Source organism: Rhinoraja longicauda, chromosome 43 (assembly GCF_053455715.1).
Source record: "Rhinoraja longicauda isolate Sanriku21f chromosome 43, sRhiLon1.1, whole genome shotgun sequence".
Classification (NCBI taxonomy): domain Eukaryota; kingdom Metazoa; phylum Chordata; class Chondrichthyes; order Rajiformes; family Arhynchobatidae; genus Rhinoraja; species Rhinoraja longicauda.
The window spans coordinates 3,033,673-3,054,252 of NC_135995.1; the positions used below are offsets into that span (position 1 = coordinate 3,033,673).

General features: G+C 46.1%; 1 protein-coding gene across 1 annotated transcript; it reads right to left on the bottom strand.

The window, feature by feature from the left end:
- Positions 1-19,287: 19,287 nt before the first annotated feature.
- LOC144612147 (uncharacterized) lies at positions 19,288-20,109 on the bottom strand. The gene has a single exon (XM_078431707.1). The coding sequence runs from the start codon at positions 20,107-20,109 to the stop codon at positions 19,288-19,290; it is 822 nt and encodes a 273-aa protein (XP_078287833.1).
- Between the last annotated feature and the right edge of the window lie 471 nt (positions 20,110-20,580).

Here is a 20,580-nt window from a genome sequence, read left to right on the forward strand (position 1 = left end):
CCTCCCTCCCACCCACCCTGCCTACACCCCTCACTGCCCGTCCTTCTCCCACCCCACTCTCCCCCCACCGCTACGCCCTTCTCTCCTTCTCAGACCCCACCCTGCGCCACTCGGCCCCACCTGTCGTCTCTCCCCGCTCCATCCTCCGTCCCCTCGGGCGCTCCCTCGCTCTCCGACCGTTCGGCACGGTAGCGCAGCGGTAGAGTTGCTGCTTTACAGCGAATGCAGCGCCGGAGACTCAGGTTCGATCCTGACTACGGGTGCTGCACTGTAAGGAGTTTGTACGTTCTCCCCGTGACCTGCGTGGGTTTTCTCCGAGATCTTCGGTTTCCTCCCACACTCCAAAGACGTACAGGTATGTAGGTTAATTGGCTGGGTAAATGTAAAAAATTGTCCCTAGTGGGTGTAGGATAGTGTTAATGTACGGGGATCGCTGGGCGGCACGGACTTGGTGGGCCGAAAAGGCCTGTTTCCGGCTGTATATATATGATGATATGATGATGATAAACCGCCATCCTCGCGGAGTTCGCGGTCGCCATGACGGCATGACGTGGGGCGGGGCTCGCGATCCACCTGACGGCGTGACGTGGAGCGCAGCTTGCGATCCACCTGACGGCGTGATGTAGCCGGGGCGGGGCTCGCGATCCACCTGACGGCGTGACGTCGTTTAGACTCACGGTCTCCATAACGACGTGACGTAAACAGAGATCGCGGTCCACCTGACCCTGGTTGATTCTGATTCTGGTTGCTTACTGCGCAAACTCCTCATAAGTGGTGATCTCGCGCAGGTCGGAGTGCTGGACGATTAATTAAATTTTGATTTATTCACAAAATGCTGGAGTAACTCAGCAGGTCAGGCAGCATCTCGGGAGAGAAGGAATGGGTGACGTTTCGGGTCGAGACCCTTCTTCAGACTCGGGTTAAATTTTGAAGTAGGCCTTTTTGACCGGAGGGCTGGACTCAAGAACTCCCTGACGACGTGACGTAAACAGGGGTCGCGGTCCACCTGACGGCGTGACGTGGGGCGGGGCTCACGGTCTCCCTGACGACGTGACGTAAACAGGGGTCGCGGTCCACCTGACGGCGTGACGTGGGGCGGGGCTCAGGACCACCTGACGGCGTGACGTGGGGCGGGGCTCAGGACCACCTGAGGGCGAGACGTCTTGGGAATCTTATAGAAACGTCACAGTTTAAGGATAAGGGGGAAGTCTTTTAGGACCGATATGAGAAAGTTTTTTTTCACACAGAGAGTGGTGAATCTGTGGAATTCTCTGCCACAGAGGGTAGTTGAGGCCAATTCATTGGCTATATTTATGAGGGAGTTAGATGTGGTACTTGTGGCTAAAGGGACCAGGGGGTATGGAGAGAAGGCAGGTAAGGGATACTGAGTTGGATGATCAGCCATGATCATATTGAATGGCGGTGCAGGCTCTATGTTTCTATGAATCCCGCGGGCTACCTGACGCGTGACGTAGAGGGGAAATCCAATGGCTACCTGACACGTGACGTAGAGGGAATCCCGCGAGGAGCCCGGCCTCCGCCCCTTAGAGAGATTGGGGGGAGTGAGGAGCAGTGGGGGGGGGGGGGGCAGCTCCACCAGCCGAGTGTCCACATGGTCCTCATGTGCACCAGTGTGTATCCGCCAGCTGTGTGTCCACTGGATCCCAGTGTCCCCAGGCATGGATATGCAGTGCCAAAGTCCCATCACCTGTGTGTCCACAGGGTCCTCATGTTCACCTACTCTTTACAACGGTGAACTGAAGACCGTTGGGCTGGTGGCTGCTGGGTGCAAGTCCGACCCTGTGTCCGGATCTATGAACACAGGAGCTTTGTTGATGCTACAGGATTCCACAACCTCGCCTGTGAGTGGACGGTGGTCTTACTGTGTCAGTGGGTGCCCGGACATAGAAGCTGAGTTTTGCTCGACCGCCCGTCTCCCTGAAATCTCAGCTGCAGCCGCTCACCAGCCGCACGTTCCTGGGGAAGTCTGAAGAAGGGTCTCGACCCGAAACGTCACCTATTCCTTCTCTCCGGAGATGCGGCCTGTCCCATTGAGTTACTCCAGCATTTTTTATTTTCGATTTAAACAAGCATCTGCAGTTCTTTCCTGCACATGGTATGATTTGTGTCATGTGATATATTCTATATCTTATCAGTCTCGTGAATATGTGTGAGTGTGCGCAGTGTCCTTTCGTGAAATAAAGACGACCCGTACTTGGAACAGCATGTACTGAAAACCTGTGCTTGTTTCTATCTACATGCTGAAGCCGTAATATCTTACAATGGCGGCAAGGATCTTCGAGTTTGTGAACTCAACTTTTAAATACAGTGCAGGACTGTTTTGCAATATGCAGTATTGTTTAACATTTTAAACAGCAAATATGAAGCTGAGTCGCAGTTGTTTGCGAACTGGGCACGATTGGCCACAGATCCTTCTATGCATGGTATTGTCTTTCAAAACAACAGATGGCGACGCTGCGGCTTACCTGCGGTCCGTTTGTCTTTGTGTTTTTTGCTGTTTTTTGTCTTAATTGTAGTGTTTAGATGTGGTGTAGTGTTTTTTGTGATTGTGTACTGTGTGGGGTGGGGGGGGGGAACTGTATAAAATTGTAAATTTGTCTCTTCCAAACGGAGACCCGACCTTTTTTTTCTGGGTCGTGTCTCCATTCCAGCTGCGGCCTACCATCGGCCAAACACCTGGAGCTGTCGGCCTCCACCTGGGACAACCTGGGCTCTGGTACGCAGAGCCCGTGGACCGGGCTTACTATCTACGGAGCCGGCTGTCTTCAAAGGCTGCGGGAGCGGTTGCGACTCGCCATTGGAGGATTCGGCGCCGGCCGCCTGGATGCCGACATCGGGATCTCCAGCAGCGGCAGCGTGTTCGCCCGCCCTGGATCGCGGGGCTTGGTTCGGCCCACCGCGGATATTTCACCATCCGGCGCATCCTGAAATAGGCAGCAGGATTTTTCTCTGCTCGGCGGGGGCATCAATGTCGGGAGCCACGACCGCCCCGACGTGCAGCTGCAGCGGCAGCGTCTTCGCCCGCCCCGGATCGCGGGGCTTGGGTCGGCCAGCTGCGAACCTTTCACCATCCGGCGCAGCCTGGCAACTTCAACAGCCTGACCGCGGGGGAAGACAGCAGGGAAGAGAAATGACATTCTGGCCTTCCATCACAGTGAGGAGGTGACTGGAGGAGACTCGCTGTGATGGATGTTTCTTTTTTTTTTGTGTTGGTTTGTGGTTGTGTAATTGCTTATTTTATTGCTCTTACTGTTGGACTGTGGGTGATGAAATCTCGTCCAAAAGACTTGTTTTTTGGATGACAATAAAGGTAATTCTGATTCTGTTTCTGATGTACAAATCGTCCAGAGTTTGTCAGGATACCTTTGTGTTGTGTCTATGGGGCGAGATGGCGTCCTTAGGATCCATAGGCAGACTGGGGACTTTACAAGAACTGTGAAACCTTTACCTTGTACTGTGAGTGAATGGAAATGTTTTTTATTGGAAATTACATTATTGAAGCTGAAGAAACAAAGGATGCTGATCAAGTGCAGGTAAGAGCACAAAACAAGGCCATCCAAGAACCAAAGGAAGCCATTCTATTAATTGAAATTGGTCCTGAAGTTTATGAAACTCACCAACATCCTAGCCCCAGAGAAAGCACTGTTCTTTCAAAACTTGATGCTCACTTCAACCCTAAGCCCATAGAGGTTGCAGAAAGTTATACATTTTACACAAGAAACCAGAAGTCTGTTGAGACTGTGGGTGAGCACATTATCTAATTGAAGAAGTTCTCGACACTGCAATTTTGCGACATTTCTGGATCGAGCTTTGCATGATAGCTTTGTATGTGGGTTGCTGGATGAGCGAATCCAATCAGAATTACTGACACAACAGCCCTAACCTTTGATTTGGCATGCAAAACTGCTTTGGCCATGGAGATGGCATGTGAAATTGCACATGAGTTTCAACCACATGCTGGCACAGTCAACAGTCAAAAGGAAGTTCCAAAACACAAGCATGACAAGACAGGGAAAATGCCTTCACAGAAAACGTCTGGGAAAAGTGCAGATGTGTGCTATCAAACCTATGGTCAACACACAGCAAATAAGTGCCAGTTCAAGGACTCTAAGTGCTCAACTGTCAAAATAAATGCCATATTACATCAGCATGTAGGGCACCATCCCAGGACAAAGCAAAACAAAAGGCTCGACAAACCGAAATGCGTGGGATTCACAACCTCGAAGAACACTCAGAGAGTAATGAACTTGGGCTGTATGGCATCTCTACTACGAACGGTGGTCTGGAAAGGACGACTTTCAGACAAAGGTCAAAGTGAACAATCAGTAGATTACTATCTGTATTGATACCGCTGCTGATTGCACAATTATAAGCAAAGACACCTATGAATCCAAGTTTAGCGATATACCGATCACAGAAACAAACGTTCAGCTGAAAACGTACTCTGGAGAAGTATTGGAGGTATGTGGAGAGATAGTTTGTGATGTACAACACAAAGGCAAGAATTTGAAGTAGCCAATAGTTGTCGCAAGTTATGTCAATAGGCCAACGTTGATAGCAAAACATTGGCACTGCTTACTGAAACTGGACTGGAAATCTGTATTCCAAGTCGAAGCACAAACACAACTGGATCAGATGTTGCAGAAACATCATGCTGTCTTCAATGACAGCTACGATTGGAATAAAGGGTGAGCAAGCACACATCAGGATTCGACCCGATGTGGAAACTGTCTACTGTAGACGATGACCAGTACCATATTCGCTGAAAAGTAAAGTGGAAGCTGAAATCAAACAGTTGGAACATAACGGTGTACTGGTTAAAACAGATCGCAGTGACTGGGCTACTCCAACAGTAGTGGTTCCGAAAGGGGACAACATAGTGAGATTGTGTGGAGACTACAATGTGGCCATCAACCAGGCAGTAGATGATGAACAGTATCCAATACCAACCTCACAAGATTTATACGCTGAACTTGCTGGTTCCAAGGTATTCTCTAAGCTAGATCTGTCACATGCATATGCTCAGCTAAATGTTGATCGTAAGAGCCAGCTGTACCTCAAGATAAACACACACGTGGGGCTGTATTCCCACACAAAACCACCCTTTGGTGTGAAGTCAGCACCAAAAATCTTCCAAGCTACAATGGACAAAATTCCGCAAGGGACATGACATTGTTTGAGCAATCAAGATGACTTGCTGATTGCAACTGTTACTGAGGAGGAGAATCTGGAGATACTCAGTGAAGTGTTGAAACAGCTTGGTGATCACAATATAAAGTTGAAAAGAAGCAAATGTGCATTCTTACAGACCGAAGTGGTGTATCTTGGTTTGAAAATGGATCAACATGGACTACAACCAGTGAAGGAAAAGATTGAAGCTGCAGCAAATGCAACAACACCACAGAATGTGTCTCAACTCCGCTCCTTCCTGGGTATGGTACAGTATTACTCATGCTTCTTACCCAAGTGAGCAACAAAGCTAGCTCCTCTTCACAAGTTGTTGAACAAGGATAAAAATGGCAATGGTCCAAAGAGCAACAAAATGCCTATGATGCATTTAAGAAGAACTTGACCAGTGATGCATTACCTGTTTACTACGATACAAATCATGAGTTAAAGTTAGCTTGTGATGCACCTAGTTGTGGGGTAGGAGCTGTAATTTCCCATGAAATGGAACATGGACAAGAAAAGCCAAGAGCATTTGCAGCATACACACTTAATCTTGGTCCTCGGTCAGCAATACCTGCAATGGTAGCCTCGAGGATGCAGCGATGGGCAGTTCTCTTGTAACAGTATAACTACAGCTCAAAAGAAAATGCTATCGCTGATGCATTGTCGCGTTTGCCTCAATGAGGAATCAGATGTGGGCACTGAAGGTGCTATCTACATCACAGAAGCTGTGGACTATGACTTTCCAGTCACAGCAGCTGAAATTGCTGCTGAAACTCAAAAGGACAGTGCTGAAACAAGTCTATGAACAAACTTTATGTTAACTTATGTTTATGTTAACTTTTATGTAGATGTGTGTCTTGTTGCTTTTAGTTTAGTACAGCTGTATGGTAATTTGAATTTCACTGTACCTTAACTGGTACATATGACAATAAACTGACCTTGAACCTTGAACTTTGTGTGGGTGGTCAGAAATAAAACCATGTACTAATAAACTAAAACCTTATCACAATAGACGACATGAACTATCATGTGAGCAAGGGTGTATTAAATCAGGTCACAGAGTAGTAGTACCTAATTTTTTAAGACAATGATTACTTATAGAACTCCATAGTGAACACACACGTATTGTGGGAATGAAGTCCTCAGCCAGGGGCTGCATGTATTGGCCAGGATTGGACCATGACATAGAAGCAATGGCAAGCAAATATAGTACCCATCAGTTGTGTAGAAGTAGGCCTGCCCAAATCCATTTGTAAATATGATCTTGTCCTACTAGACTTTTTAGAGGGTTCATGTGGATTTCTGTGAACACGGGAATAACATTTTTCTTGTTTTGGTAGATTGCCACTCAAAGTGGATTGAGGTGGTACATATGGGTACAAACGCAACAACAGAAAGATCAATAGACGCATTGTGGTCTATCTTTGCATGTCACGGATTACCTGAAGAGCTTGTCTCTAACAAGGGCCCCAATTTCATGCTGCACTGTTCCAAACTTTCATGGAGCTAAATGGTATCAACTTATCATCCGACATCTATAGGTGCAGCCGCAACGTCAGTCAGGAAAGTCAAAGGAGCTCTCATGAAACATGTTCTTGAAGTGGATTCAATACTCAGTATGTCACAGCGGCTAGCTAGTTTCTTACTGAAATATCGTAGCACGCCACAATCTACCACAGGGTATATGCCAGCTGAACTTATGAAAAGAAGGCTCAGAACTAGACTGTTCGGTTCTACCTAACCTATCTCCTAAGGTTGAACAAATAATCTGATCAGAAACGTCATTATGGTGGAAGTTAAAAAAAACGTAGGCTCAATACCCTTGATCAGGTTTGTGTTCTCAGCCCCCCTTACAAAGCAAACAAATGGGAGGTGGGAACAGCAGTTGAAGTGTGTGGTACTAGGAGGCACTTGGTAGAAATTGGAGGACGTGTTAGAAGTGTGCACATAAACCACAAGATCCCAACAAGGGATGGGATAGACGAGAGCAAAGCATCGACGAAGTAGATCTGTCAGACTTTGATATTATTCCGTTCAGAAGTAAAATCAGCATCTCCAAAGAAAATAGAGACAAAGATAAATGATCCTGATGCTAATTTTTAAACCGTCACTAGTTTTTCTCCTGTGATGGAGATGGTGAGGTCCAGAAACGGGATAGTCCAGAGATAGTCCAGGTATATTTAAGGGCAGGATGGAAATTGGAGGTGAAGTGTATGAAGTCAGTGAGTTCTGCATGGGTGCAAGAGGTAGCACCAATGCAGTCGTCGATGTAGCGGAGGTAGAGTTCGGGGATGGGGCCAGTGTACGATTGGAACAGGGATTGTTCGACGTACCCGACAAAGAGGCAGGCGTAGCTAGGGCCCATGCGAGTGCCCATAGCTACGCCTCTGGTTTGGAGGAAGTGGGAGGAGTCAAAGGAGAAGTTGTTGAGGGTTTTTTAAACCGTCACTAGTTTTTCTCCTGTGTTTACTACAAGCCCACCGACTCGCACAGCTATCTGGACTACACTTCTTCCCACCCGGTCCCCTGCAAAAAGTCTATCCCCTACTCCCAATTCCTCCGTCCACGCCGCATCTGCGCCCGGGATGAGGTGTTTCAGACTAGGGCTTCCGAGATGTCCTCGTTTTTCAGAAAACGGGGCTTCCCCTCCTCCATTATAGATGAGGCTCTCACTAGGGTCTCTTCTACATCCCGCAGCTCCGCTCTTGCTCCCCCTCCCCCCACTCGCAACAAGGACAGGATCCCCCTCATTCTCACCTTCCACCCCACCAGCCAGCGGATCCAACATATCATCCACCAACATTTCCGTCACCTACAACAGGACCCCACCACTGGCCATATCTTCCCATCCCCTCCCCTCTCTGCGTTCCGCAGAGACCGTTCCCTCCGCAACTCCCTGGTCCACTCGTCCCTTCCTACCGAAACCACCCTAACCCCGAGCACTTTCCCTTGCAACCGCACGAGATGCAACACCTGTCCCTTTACCTCCCCCCTCAACTCCATAAAAGGACCCAAACAGTCTTTCCAGGTGAGACAGAGGTTCACCTGCACCTCCTCCAACCTCATCTATTGCATCCGCTGCTCTAGATGTCAACTTATTTATATCGGCGAAACCAAGCGCAGGCTCGGCGATCGCTTCGCTGAACACCTGCGCTCGGTCCGCAATAACGCAACTGATCTCCAGGTGGCCCAGCACTTTAACTCCCCCTCCCATTCCCAGTCTGACCTCTCTGTCATGGGCCTCCTCCAGTGCCATAGTGAGGCCCGCCGGAAATTGGAGGAGCAGCACCTCATATTTCGCCTGGGCAGTTTGCGGCCCGGTGGTATGAACGTCAACTTCTCCAACTTCAGATAGCTCCTCTGTCCCTCCCTTCCCCTCCTCCTTCCCAGATCTCCCTCTATCTTCCTGTCTCCACCTATATCCTTCCTTTGTCCCACCCCCGACACCAGTCTGAAGAAGGGTCTCGACCCGAAACGTCACCCATTCCTTCTCTCCCGAGATGCTACCTGACCTGCTGAGTTACTCCAGCATTTTGTGAATAAATGATCCTGAACTTGATTCTCCTTTAGAACCACAATCTGACACTCGCCCTAAACTACTAAGGCATTCAGAAAGAGTGTGTAAACCAGTTGTCAGATTAAATTTCTAAAATTATTCTTGTTTGTCTAATTTACAAGTTAGTTCACTTTCTAAGGGTAGAGCAGTGCAGTGCATATAATGGAAACTGTAACTTTAAGAACTGAGTACTAGAATGGTATGATTTGTGTCATGTGATATATTCTATATTTTATCAGTCTCGTGAATATGTGTGAGTACGCGCAGTGTACTTTTGTGAAGTAAAGCCGACCCACACTGGCAACAGCATGCACTGAAAACCTGTGCTTGTTTCTATATACATGCTGAAGCTGTACTATCGTGCAAGTTCTTTGGCTGTGATTTTTTTAAATGCTCTAAAGCTTCCACTGCCAGTCAAATCCTGCATTTTTAAATGAATCAGTTTCCAGTTCAGCAAAACTGTAGAAAAGTTTGCTTTAAGAAGAATTGGATGTTTTGACACACTAGAGGAAATAACATGTGTACAAATTCTCAATAGTTGAGGTTTTGATTTACAGAAAATATATATTTTTTATTGCTTATGCATTGTCAAACTACCGTTATGAAGAACATATCAAACAAAATAGATTTACTATGTCTTGGAAAAAATAGACACTAATTGCTGGAGTAAGTGAGTCAGCAAATCTGGGAACATTGGGAGGTGACGTTTCTGGTTGGGACCCTTCTTCAGACTGATTTTAGTGCGTGGTGGAAGCTGGAAAAGAGCTGACATCGGTGCTAAGATGATCCCTCACCCCCGACAGCACGCCTTGCTCGCCTGCTGCAGAACCGGTTGAGGGAAACCGCGGAGCCCGGCCCCTGCTCGGCCCCAACCACGGCGGTGGGTGTGAACGCTGAACAAAGGGTCATGAAGAAAGAACCAGTGGTGTGGAAGAAATTAATTTAAAGGGAAATTAAAGGAAAATGAAAAGCAACAGACTTCGCAGGTTTGCTTCAAGAGACTTTATTGGCGGCAGTAAACTGGTCACCAGTTCTCTGACTTAACAGCAGAATTAGCCGACAGTTATACTGAGCAGTAAGCAACTTTTGTTTTTTTGTTAGATACAACTTTACGAAAATATACTATCTACTACAGGGGTACCAATTATTTCATTCATCATAACATACTTTTTGTTTATGTTAATCTTACTCAACAACAGATGATTAATACAAGTCAAACACAATAAAAGGGCATCTTGGCATTATTCTATCTCACCCTATCGGCGGACCGCGCCACCCTCCCCTATCCGAGCCAATCATAAGCCCCCTATTTACAGTAACATTTCTATGCTACTAGTGGTAGGGGGTGCGGGTAGTCTACTGTAACACATTGCTGAGAGAAACAATCAGGCAGTCCAAGAAGCAAACTTGTATATCTGGTGCCACCCTTTCCTTTAAGCTTGTGAAAGCATCATCTTTTCACTGTACTGTTCTCATTATGTGGCGACACAATTTAACAGCCAGCCAAACTCCGTCCAATAAATGCATAAGAGTCAGGGATCATCTTAGTTGTGCCTTTTATTCAGATGCCGTTGTAGGTGCATTCATGAATCAAGAATGCACCTACAACGGCATCTTAATAACAGTACTTAATAACAGTACAGTAGATGATGCTTTCACAAGTTTAAAGGAAAGGATGTAATGTTTCATTTCACTACACATTTATGTGTATGTGACAAATAAACAACTATTGACTATTGACTATTGGCTTCCTTATCTCTGTCTACTATTTCATGTTTACATTTACCATCCACCCTTCAACATATTCCTGGACAAGTGGTAACACGTCTAATTTTTCTTTGCCGAAACCCATGAACCTCTTCTGCACCTGGTCAACGAGAGTTGCCAATTGTCACATCGAAGCACCCTTTCGTTTCCTTGTTCAATTCCAATCAAAATTAAGTGAGAAAGGATATTAATATTTTCTTCCACAGTTCCTTCCTGGTTGATCTTTATGATCAACACTTATATTATTATAAGAAAGGATTTTAATATTTTCTCTCCTTGATCAGCTGCAAAAATGGAGGCATACGTGTCCGAATATAATTTTGGTTGGAACCCGTCCTTGAGCTTGCAGAGGGATCCCTTCTTCTGCAGGCGAAGGGATATGGGCACAAACCCAACATTCTAATCAGATAAGGAAGCCTGTTTTTCTTTCAGCTGCGAGTTCACTGTGTTCTGTGTGAAAGTTGTTAGTTGAATTTCATACTCCAACTTCTACCTTCATCCTGTTTCTCATAACTAGATGCCTCCACTCTCATGTCCTCTATGACCCCATATAAAGTTACTATATTCATAAGTATTTAATACTCTAACGACAGTTAATAAAGAATATGTCTATATTTCGACACTTTTTTATCACTACAACATTTTACGGTTCTTGCCTTTCCTTCTCCTGGAGGTTTCTGTCTCAGTGATGCAGTTTACATCTGGTGGCATGTATCCAATCAGGTTTTTCTTTAACTTTTACTGCTGTTCGTGTTGTTAGCAGCACCACATATTGTCCTTTCCATCTAGGAGAGAAAGAATCTTTGTTTATTGCTCGCACATAAACCAGATCTTTGGGTTTTAACGGGTGCTTTTCTCATAGATTTTACCAATCGTTTCACACATGGCTTGAGCATATCTTATTGAAATTAGTGCCTCCTTCTCAGGAGTCATCGGTGGTCATGTTTCTGTTGTCATAGGTAGCCCCATCAAAACCTCGTGAGGTGTTAGGCCCGTGTTTCTATTTTTCTGATTTCCCAGGACGTACATCACAATGGGCCATGGCGTCTGGCCACAACAATCTATTTTACTGGCATACTTTGCTAAAGTAGCATTTATCCCTCAATTTACTCTTTCTGCCATCCACGAGGACTGTGGTTGATATGGTATGCGCGATTTCTATTGGGAGCCAAAAGCCTTTGACAAGTTCTGAACTAATTTACTTGTGAAATGAGTTCCTCTGTCACTGTTTATACTCATGGGTATCCCGGATCTTGGTATTATATCTTTCATTAAAATATTGACTACAGATTTGCATCATCCCTTCCATCCATCTGGAGAACATATCAACTATGACCAGAATGTACTTAAAAACCTTTGCTGCGGGTATATGTACAAAATCAATTTGCAAATTCTCAAAAGGCATTTCAGGTTGTGGTAGGTGTTCAAATTTTACAGGCGTCTTCCCTGTATTATTTTGTTGATACACCAGGCATGTTCTTGAAACTTTATCAATTATGATTGTTATCCAAGGTACATACCATTGTTGGGACAATGCGTATGCCATCCCCCCTTTTCCCATGTGAGCCCGTCTATGGGCTAGGCGAGACAGGGGCTAAAATATGCTCCTGGGGGAAACTACACGACCATCAGGGTGGACCCAGACAATGGGGTCTTGATAACACCCTGCTTTGCTCCAGGAATTCATTTCCTGGAATGATACTAGGCTCTGGGCACCCTGTAACTGGGTTACATCAATGCTAACCGGGAGCATCCTTTGTGCTGCAGACTTAATTTTAGCCGCTTATAATTGCGGGGTTTGCCTGAGGGCAATCTGGCTACATAATCAGCTGATCTGTTTCCCTTTGATGCATCATCATCCGATGATGTATGAGCCTCGCATTTAATAAATGTAATCTGCCGTGGCAATTGAATAGAATCCCATATATTTAAGACCAGTTTATCATGCTTAATAGTCTTTCTTATTAATGTAATGAATCCTCTATTTTTCCATAACTGCCCAAAGTTTTGTACAACCCCAAACGCATAGCGAGAATCAGTGTAGATATTAGCACTTTTATCTTTTGCCAATATGCAGGCACGAGTCAGGGCATACAGCTCAGCTACCTGAGCAGACGTTCCGGATGGTGAAGCGTATGCCTCCAGCACTTGGTGTGGTGTGACCACCGCATATCCTGCTAATAATCTGGGATCGCTAGGTCGGTGTGAAGAGCCATCAGTAAATAGGACCAGGTCAGGATTATCAATCGGATGACTCTGTAAGTCCAGCCGGAGAGTGGCAGTGACTTCTACAAGCAATAGACAATTATGGGCACTTCCTTCTTCTGGCAGTGGTACAAAGGTAGCTGGATTTATAGCAGTTGATTGCTGATAAGTATAGTTGGGGTGTGACAAACGGATAACTTCATATCCTGTTCTTCTAGCGGCTGTGAAATGTTGTTTGGCTGCAGAGTTCAATAATAACATCACGGCATGAGGAACAGTCACTACACATGGGTGATCAAGAACGATGGGGATTGTGTTTTCTATCATAGCCGTTGCCACTACAGCTCTCGAGCAGGCTGGCATGGCATTTACTGCAGCTTGTAAAGCCACGGAATAATAGGCTACCGTCTTTTTCCCCCTCCGTGTTCTTGAATCAGGACTCCAGTCGCAAACCACTTTGATTCATTTACATAAAGTTGGAAGGGCTTTTTATAATTTGGCAATCCCAGGGCCATAGCGTTCTTTAGATTAGATAGATAGTAAACCATAGCGTTCTTTAGATTTCTAAACGTCTGGTCTCTTTCTGCAGTCCATACTACTCTGGAGGGCTCAGTCTGCAAGGTGGCTGAACGTAATGCTGCATCTAGTTCCCCGTAGTCATGGATCCATTGTCTGCAGTAACCCACCATGCCAAAGAAGGAGAGAATGTCCTTCTTTGTCTTCAGGACCGGGACGTTCTCTATTGCCTTTATTCTGTCTTTTCCAAATCTCCTTCTGCCTTCCTGCAGCTGGAATCCCAGATACTGTTCTCTAGGCTGACAGAACTGTAATTTTTCCTGGGATAATTTATGCCCTCTTTCTGCTAAATGTTGCAGCAATTTAATTGAGGCTTCTTTACAATCAGGACCTGTCACAGAGGCTACCAAAAGGTAATTGACATACTGGATCAAAGTAGACCTTGCTGCTAATTGACATTCCTCAAGACTATTTTTCACCGCTGCTGCATATACGGCCAGGCTTTCTGTATACCCCTGGTGTAGCCTAGTCCAGGTGTATTGTTGATCTTTGTAGGTAAAAGCAAACAGGAACTAGTTGTCTTTATGCAGGGGTATGGAGAAAAGGACTGAACATAGGCCAATTACTGTAAAGGTGTCGGCTTCCGCCGGTATAGATGGCAGAATAATATTGGTATCAGGCACTAAAGGAGCAATCGGGATCACCATTGTGCTAGTAGTTCTCAGGCCTCGGTTGGCAGAATGGAAGTATTACACGGACTTTGCGTTTTCATTAATACTTCTTGTTGTAATAAATAAATGATGACTATAGCTATCCCTTCTTAAGTCTCCGGGGTCAGTCGATACTGTTTTAAACATGGCAAGGCAGCACCCTTTTTAAAGCGGTATGAACATTGATTTCTCTAACTTTAGATAGCTCCTCTGTCCCTCTCTTTCCCCTCCCTTTCCCAGCTCTCCTGCTGTCTTCCTGCCTCCAACTACACCCTTTCTTTGCCCCGCCCCCTCCCCTGACATGAATCTGAAGAAGGATCTCAACCCGAAATGTCACCTATTCTTTCTCTCTTGAGATGCTGCCTGACCCGCTGAGTTACTCCAGCATTTTGTGATACACTTTTTTAAAGTAACTTTATGTTCAGGGGCTGAACGCCCTCGCCCCACATGATTCTTATGCTTTGCCCATAGTTCAGAGGGTACTTGGACCAGAGCCATTGGCAACCTTGACGGATCCTCAGTAAGCGGCTGTTGCTTTTCAAAAATAGTGTCCCATTCCTTTCTGACCCATGTGATCTTTCCTTCTGTGTCATTAAAGAAGTCAATCAGGACCTCTCCTTTTGCCATTGGTAACTTTAAAACATGAATTGACTGTTTGTCCTTCAGCCTTTTTAAAAATAATTTCTCCTATTTCCTTCCCTGTTGCTGGAGGTCAGGTGTGACTCAGAAGTGTCTCCCATCTCCAATCGATCCCTTTGGTTTTTAGAGAGGTGGACCATTATTACTAATCCCGGGACCCCAAAAAACAAATAAGGGGTGACCGCTAATTGTTCGATGTTATTCAACCAGGGGGAGACTATTTTCTGGTACCCGGCATTAGGGAGGCGCGTGTATAATGCAGTGCAATGTGTTCGCTTATGTTCTTGGCTGGTTTCGACAAGATACTGTAAATACCGGCCTTTTAAATCCTGCACTCTTTGCAGAGCACAACGGATTTGATTAACCAATTGACTGTACGGATTGCTACTCAATTGGCAACAATATCGGATGGGCATCTTTTACCCTTGTTCTTCCTCCTTAATTAAATTTAGCAATTGATGTGTGTGCATTTGAGGGGGTTCCATAAACATGCCGACTGCAGTACAGTGTAAGACTGCTCCCAGTTTGCAGAACTTGTCTTCCCAGTAACGGGAGTGGCGCTGTTCTAGAGATTATAAAAGTGTCAGTAAGAGGCTTGCCATTTACCTGCACACGAGTGGGTTCTGATAATGGTTCTATCATGGGGACACCGGCAACCCCAATAGTATTACTATTTGAATTACTGACGGGGATGTCCACGGAGGGGAGGGGGGTGGGGGCACAGAGGACATAGTGTCTCCGGTATCGACCAGTAGGTCTAAATGGCAGTCAACTATCTTGCCTGCAGCTTTGGGTTCTTCTTCTGATTTAGACAATCTGATCACAGCCGCCTGTACCGCCTTACCTCTGCGGCATCCCTGTGGTGATGGATTAGGATTACCGGATAAGAAGGGGTTACTGAATGAGAAGGGGGCAGGGCCTGGATCCCTTCCCTATTGCTGTGGGGAACGTCTGCAATCTCGAGCCCAATGCCCCATTTTAGCACATCTCCAGCATCTACCTCGTGTTACATCTTTTATTTGCCATTGTCCCCTTCCTCGGCCCCTACCTCGACAACTTTTTCCTCTTCCCCAGCCCCCTTTCCCCGTGTAATACTGGCCCGATGGTTTGGTTTCGGCTCTCTCGCTTGGGCAAACAGCCATTCCCTCTCCATGTTCACAAGCGCTGTTATCACATTATCCCATGGCTTATTTTGCCATTCTAGATTAACCAATTAAGAAATACATTGGGCTTTCTTAATAATAATAATAATAATTCATTTATTTTATATAGCGCCTTATCGGGTGCTCAAAGCGCTTTACAAAAACAATCAACATAAAAACAAACAGACAAACTATCCTAACGGAAAAGCGGCGAATAAACAACGCCAGCGACCTCTCACGTCAGGGTCCGGCAGTAGACAACAAAAAGCACAGGACACACAGATACAATTTTTACACAAACAGCCATCACAGTGATTGCTCTAGGCATACCCTCACTGTGATGGAAGGCAAAGTCTTATCTCCTCCTCATTCTTCTCCCGTGGTGCCACGAGGTGATCGAGGCTCCCAACTTTTTGAAGCCCCCACCGGGTGATGGAAAGTCCCAGGGTCGAGCCGAGCAGGCCGATGAAAGTCCTGAGCCCCCACCGGGCGATGGAAAGTGCTGCGGCCGAGCCACGCAGGGCGATGAAGGGCCCGCGGGCGGGTCGATCATACCTCGCACTTCGGGACGGTTGAAGCTGCTACGGCTGGAGTTCCCAAAAGCCGGTCGCCAGCCAGGGACCTGCGAGCTCCCGATGTTGCGGTCTGCAGGGCCCACGGCCGAAGCCTCCGAGATGGTAAATCCAGGCCCTGCGACCGGAGTCTTCAAGGTCGATCCCAGCTGGAGGCCGCCGACTCCACGATGTTAGGCAGTAGCGCGAACGGAGATACGACACGGTAAAGGTCGCATCTCCGTTGAGGAGGAGATTTGAAAAAAGGTTTCCCCCAACCCCCCCACCACCCCCCACATACACAGAGTTAAAAATAAAACAAAACGTACATTAAACGATGACAGACAAAAAAACAAAAAAAAGACAGAGAGACTGCCGGTGAGCCGCAGCTGCAGAACACAGCCACGCCCCCTTTCAATTTAAGGGATCTGGAGCTTTGGCAACCATGGCTCTAACTTCAGCTGGGGTCCAGGGTTTCAACACGGGGACTTCTCCTATCATATTACGGGGGGGGGGGTAGGGGACGACTACATCAGTGACTCGGACTTAGACTCTTCCTCAACATTCATCATCTGGAGCTTTGTTTGCTCATCCTTCATGATATATTTTTGATATCTCCAAGATCGTGTATCAGGTCCCTCTCAGAGGTACTATCTGCTTCTGACAGACTTGTCGGAGGAGCTATGGCTCCTTTACTGATGGACTGATCCACACGAGACCCCAAAGGTAGAAACAGAGCCTCAGCACCTGACGGGGCAGCGGCCTGATCTCCTTCTATACACGCCGGGTTATACGGAGGTTGTCGCGGGCGAAATGCAGTCGCCATCATCAACAGATCATCAAATTCATCCTCTACTGGGGATGCCTTCTCCACAGGGAGTCGGGGGTATATTGCTGCCACTTCCTTTGGTATTATAGGCACAGGTCCCTCATTTCCCTCTTTCTGCTTAACACATTTTCCCTCCTCCAGGGGCTGGTGTCTTCTCTCCATCCCCACCCATTTCCTTATTATTTCTATCAATTTTAAAGGTATACCCAGCACTCCAAATATAACTAATAACACTGCCACTGCAAATATTAATTGTGTTCCCATCTCGCCAATCCATTTCTTTTTTAGAAATGAGTAGGACAGAGATAGCTTATAGCTTCCCCCATCCGGCCAATCTCCATTTGACCGATCAGCTGGATTACCACAAAAAATTACCACACATTGGTCATCTCCGTTGTTTTTTATTACCAGATCTGCTGGCGATCCCGGTGGAACAATGGGATCTCCTACCTTTTCCCGGTGTCTTATGGTCTTTTTAAAATCACCTTGGCAATGTTCTCTCTTATCTGCATCTTTCCCTCCTGGACGAGCTGTTTCTTTTCCTCAAGCCTCCCTCTATCAGTAGGATCAGATTTCTCCGATCGACTACTCTTGCTTCCCATATTCTTTTCACAAGTCTATGAAACAGAAGTTAGGTTTCCGCGGACAACTTGTTATAATATACTATTATATTATATTCGTTTACTTATTTATCTATTTATTTTCTTCTCTATGTTCTAGTAATCCCTGTAAATCGTCTTTGAGTGTTTGGAAAGCGCTATATAAATGTAATGCATTATTATTATTATTCACTCCGTCCGCAAACCTCGAAGACACGTTTCAATTTTTAAAGCGCGCATTAAGGCACTTGCTTCAATTTATCTTCTACGCCCAGCGTGAGTAAATTAAGCTTCTCCGCTTTATTCCACCTCTTGGCTCTTGTCTCAGCGTGAGTCTCCGGCCAGACAAGCCAGGTTATCCGGGGGCTCTCCCTCCTCTCTGGGAAGACCCCCCTGTCCCCCTTTCGTTCATGGCCATTTTATCATTCCCTTTTATTTCCCACTTGTATTCGTTCGAATCCCGTTACATTTGGGATCCTGCCGACGACGTCAAATTCTGTGGAAGAAATTAATTTTGAGGGAATTAAACGAAAATAAAAATCGGAGACTTTGCAGGTTTGCTTCGAGACTATATTGTACGATATCATGGAGAGATGGCGGCAGTAAACTGCCCACCAGTTCTCTGACTTCACAGCAGATTTAGCCGACAGTTATAGTGTGCACTAAACAACTTTTGTTTTTTGTAAGATACAACTTTCCGAAAATATGCTATCTACTAAATGGGAACCAATTATTTCATTAGTCATAACATTAATTTTGTTCGTGTCAACTTTATTCAACAACAGACGGATAATACAAGTCAAACACACTACAAGGGCATCTTGACATTATTCTGTCTTACATTTTAGGCGGACCGCGTCACCATCCCCTCGGGGTGGGGGTGGGAGGGGGTGGGGGGGCGGTGGCTCAATGCATTCGGGTCATTGTCGCCAGTCACGGAGCCAGTTTGTTCACCGGTATCGAAGGGGGTAAACTTGAAACGATCATTTCACAAATCACAGATTCTCCACACAAATCAATCTCAACGTCGCCGAACGTTGCGGAATGAGGAATCGTTGTTTCCCACTACCTGAGGGAGAGCCGATCACCACTGCGTCCTCCCCTGAGAAAAGGGTGACCTCAGCAGCGATGAGTTTGTGTCACCCGTGTCCTTACCAATTCTCATTATTAGCATCCATATATATTCTAATTATTCTCATATATATAGACGCTCGATATCCCCTTTGAGAACCCGGTCCCCAGCACCATTCCATCCACCCAGCAACAAGGAGACAGTTATCAGAAGTGATTAGAATAGTTTATTCCCGGTCACTATGAACAACCTGTTTCCTGTGTGATTCACGTACAAGGTGATGTGACTGAGCGCTGTTATCCCGTGACTTACAATAAACAGTATTGCTACACTTGGACATGATTGAGATGATATTGTGTAGAAAGGAGTTGCAGATGCTGATTTGTTGGTTGTAAATGGCTGCTACTGAGTTACATAATTCGCACACCCGGATACCTCCTGAAAACGTCAGTTTAAGATGCGTACATCTGTTCAACGTTCTGCTATATTTATAACTAGACTGAGAATACTAATGTTTCAATGATATGATTAATTTCACAATGAAATTCACGGGGTATTTAACCACGTTCTTCAGCTCCTCTCGGAAATTTCTCTGGGTCAGGACATAAATACACGTGTTGGTGCAGGTACTCAGAACCTGGAGCATCAACGAAATTGTCGGAAGATCACTGTCTGCGAAGTACTCAGCGCCCAAAGCGCGCTCAGACACAGCATAAACAACCACTGTGCTCCACAACGCAATGGAACTGCCTGATATGCTGAAGAGTAAAACGATGGACTTCCTGCGGTTCTCCATCTCCGGGTCTTTGCCATTCTCTCCACTGTTGCGGCCTCGGAGCAATCTGCGGACTCTACCAGAGACTAGAATGTACCTGGCGGTCAGTGAATTGACCAACAAAAGAAAAACGAACGGGAGACAAGGAGTTACAATCAGGTAGAAGAACTCAAACGAAGTCCATGGAGGTGAAGTTAAGAAAGACTTTGTCCAGGCACAACCTCGGGGTTTATTGTCGCTGATATATGCTGACTCGAATGTAAAATACCACGGTACGTTTATTAAACAGCTCAGAGCGATTACGGTTCCGATAACAACACTCGCCGTTCGCTCGGTGCAATATTTTGTTTTCAGCTTCTGACAACAAATGGCCACAAACCGATCAAACGTGAAACCCACAGTAAACCAGACAGAGATTGTTGTGGCTGCAAAGGCCAGGGCCCAGTTGATGGAGCACACGGGGGTGATGGTGAAGAACGACAGTGGGAAATACATCACAAAAATGGACCTTATTATGACATCAATGATGAGGACCATGAGGTCGGCCGCTGCCATTGCCACCAGGTAGCGAGTGATGCATTTGGAGAGACCGCACTTTCCACGGGACAGGATCATAATCGTCACCAAGTTAACTGCAAAAGAACGAACGAAGGATGTTATCTGGTGATCACGAACAATACTCTGAACTGAAAGGATTTCCTAGTGACATTTACTACTGAGTTTCCAGAATAAATTAAGTTACAAGACATATCAGCAGATAGATAATGAAAAGATACGCGGCCCGCACAGCTCTCGGGATGCGGGTTGGATCCTCTCCTCTGACTCGGGCTTTCCGTCGGTTCCCGCGCGAACGGATGCTTTCCGTCGTAGCACCAGTTACCTAATCCAATCGAGAGATCATTCCGTATCTTAGCTGGGTGCTCTAATTGACTTCGCAATGCAGATGACAAGTGTGCCAATGGCGGTGCGTGGATCAGTTTGGGAGAATAATCTGCAGGCTCAAAGTAAATCAGAAGGTAGCCGAGA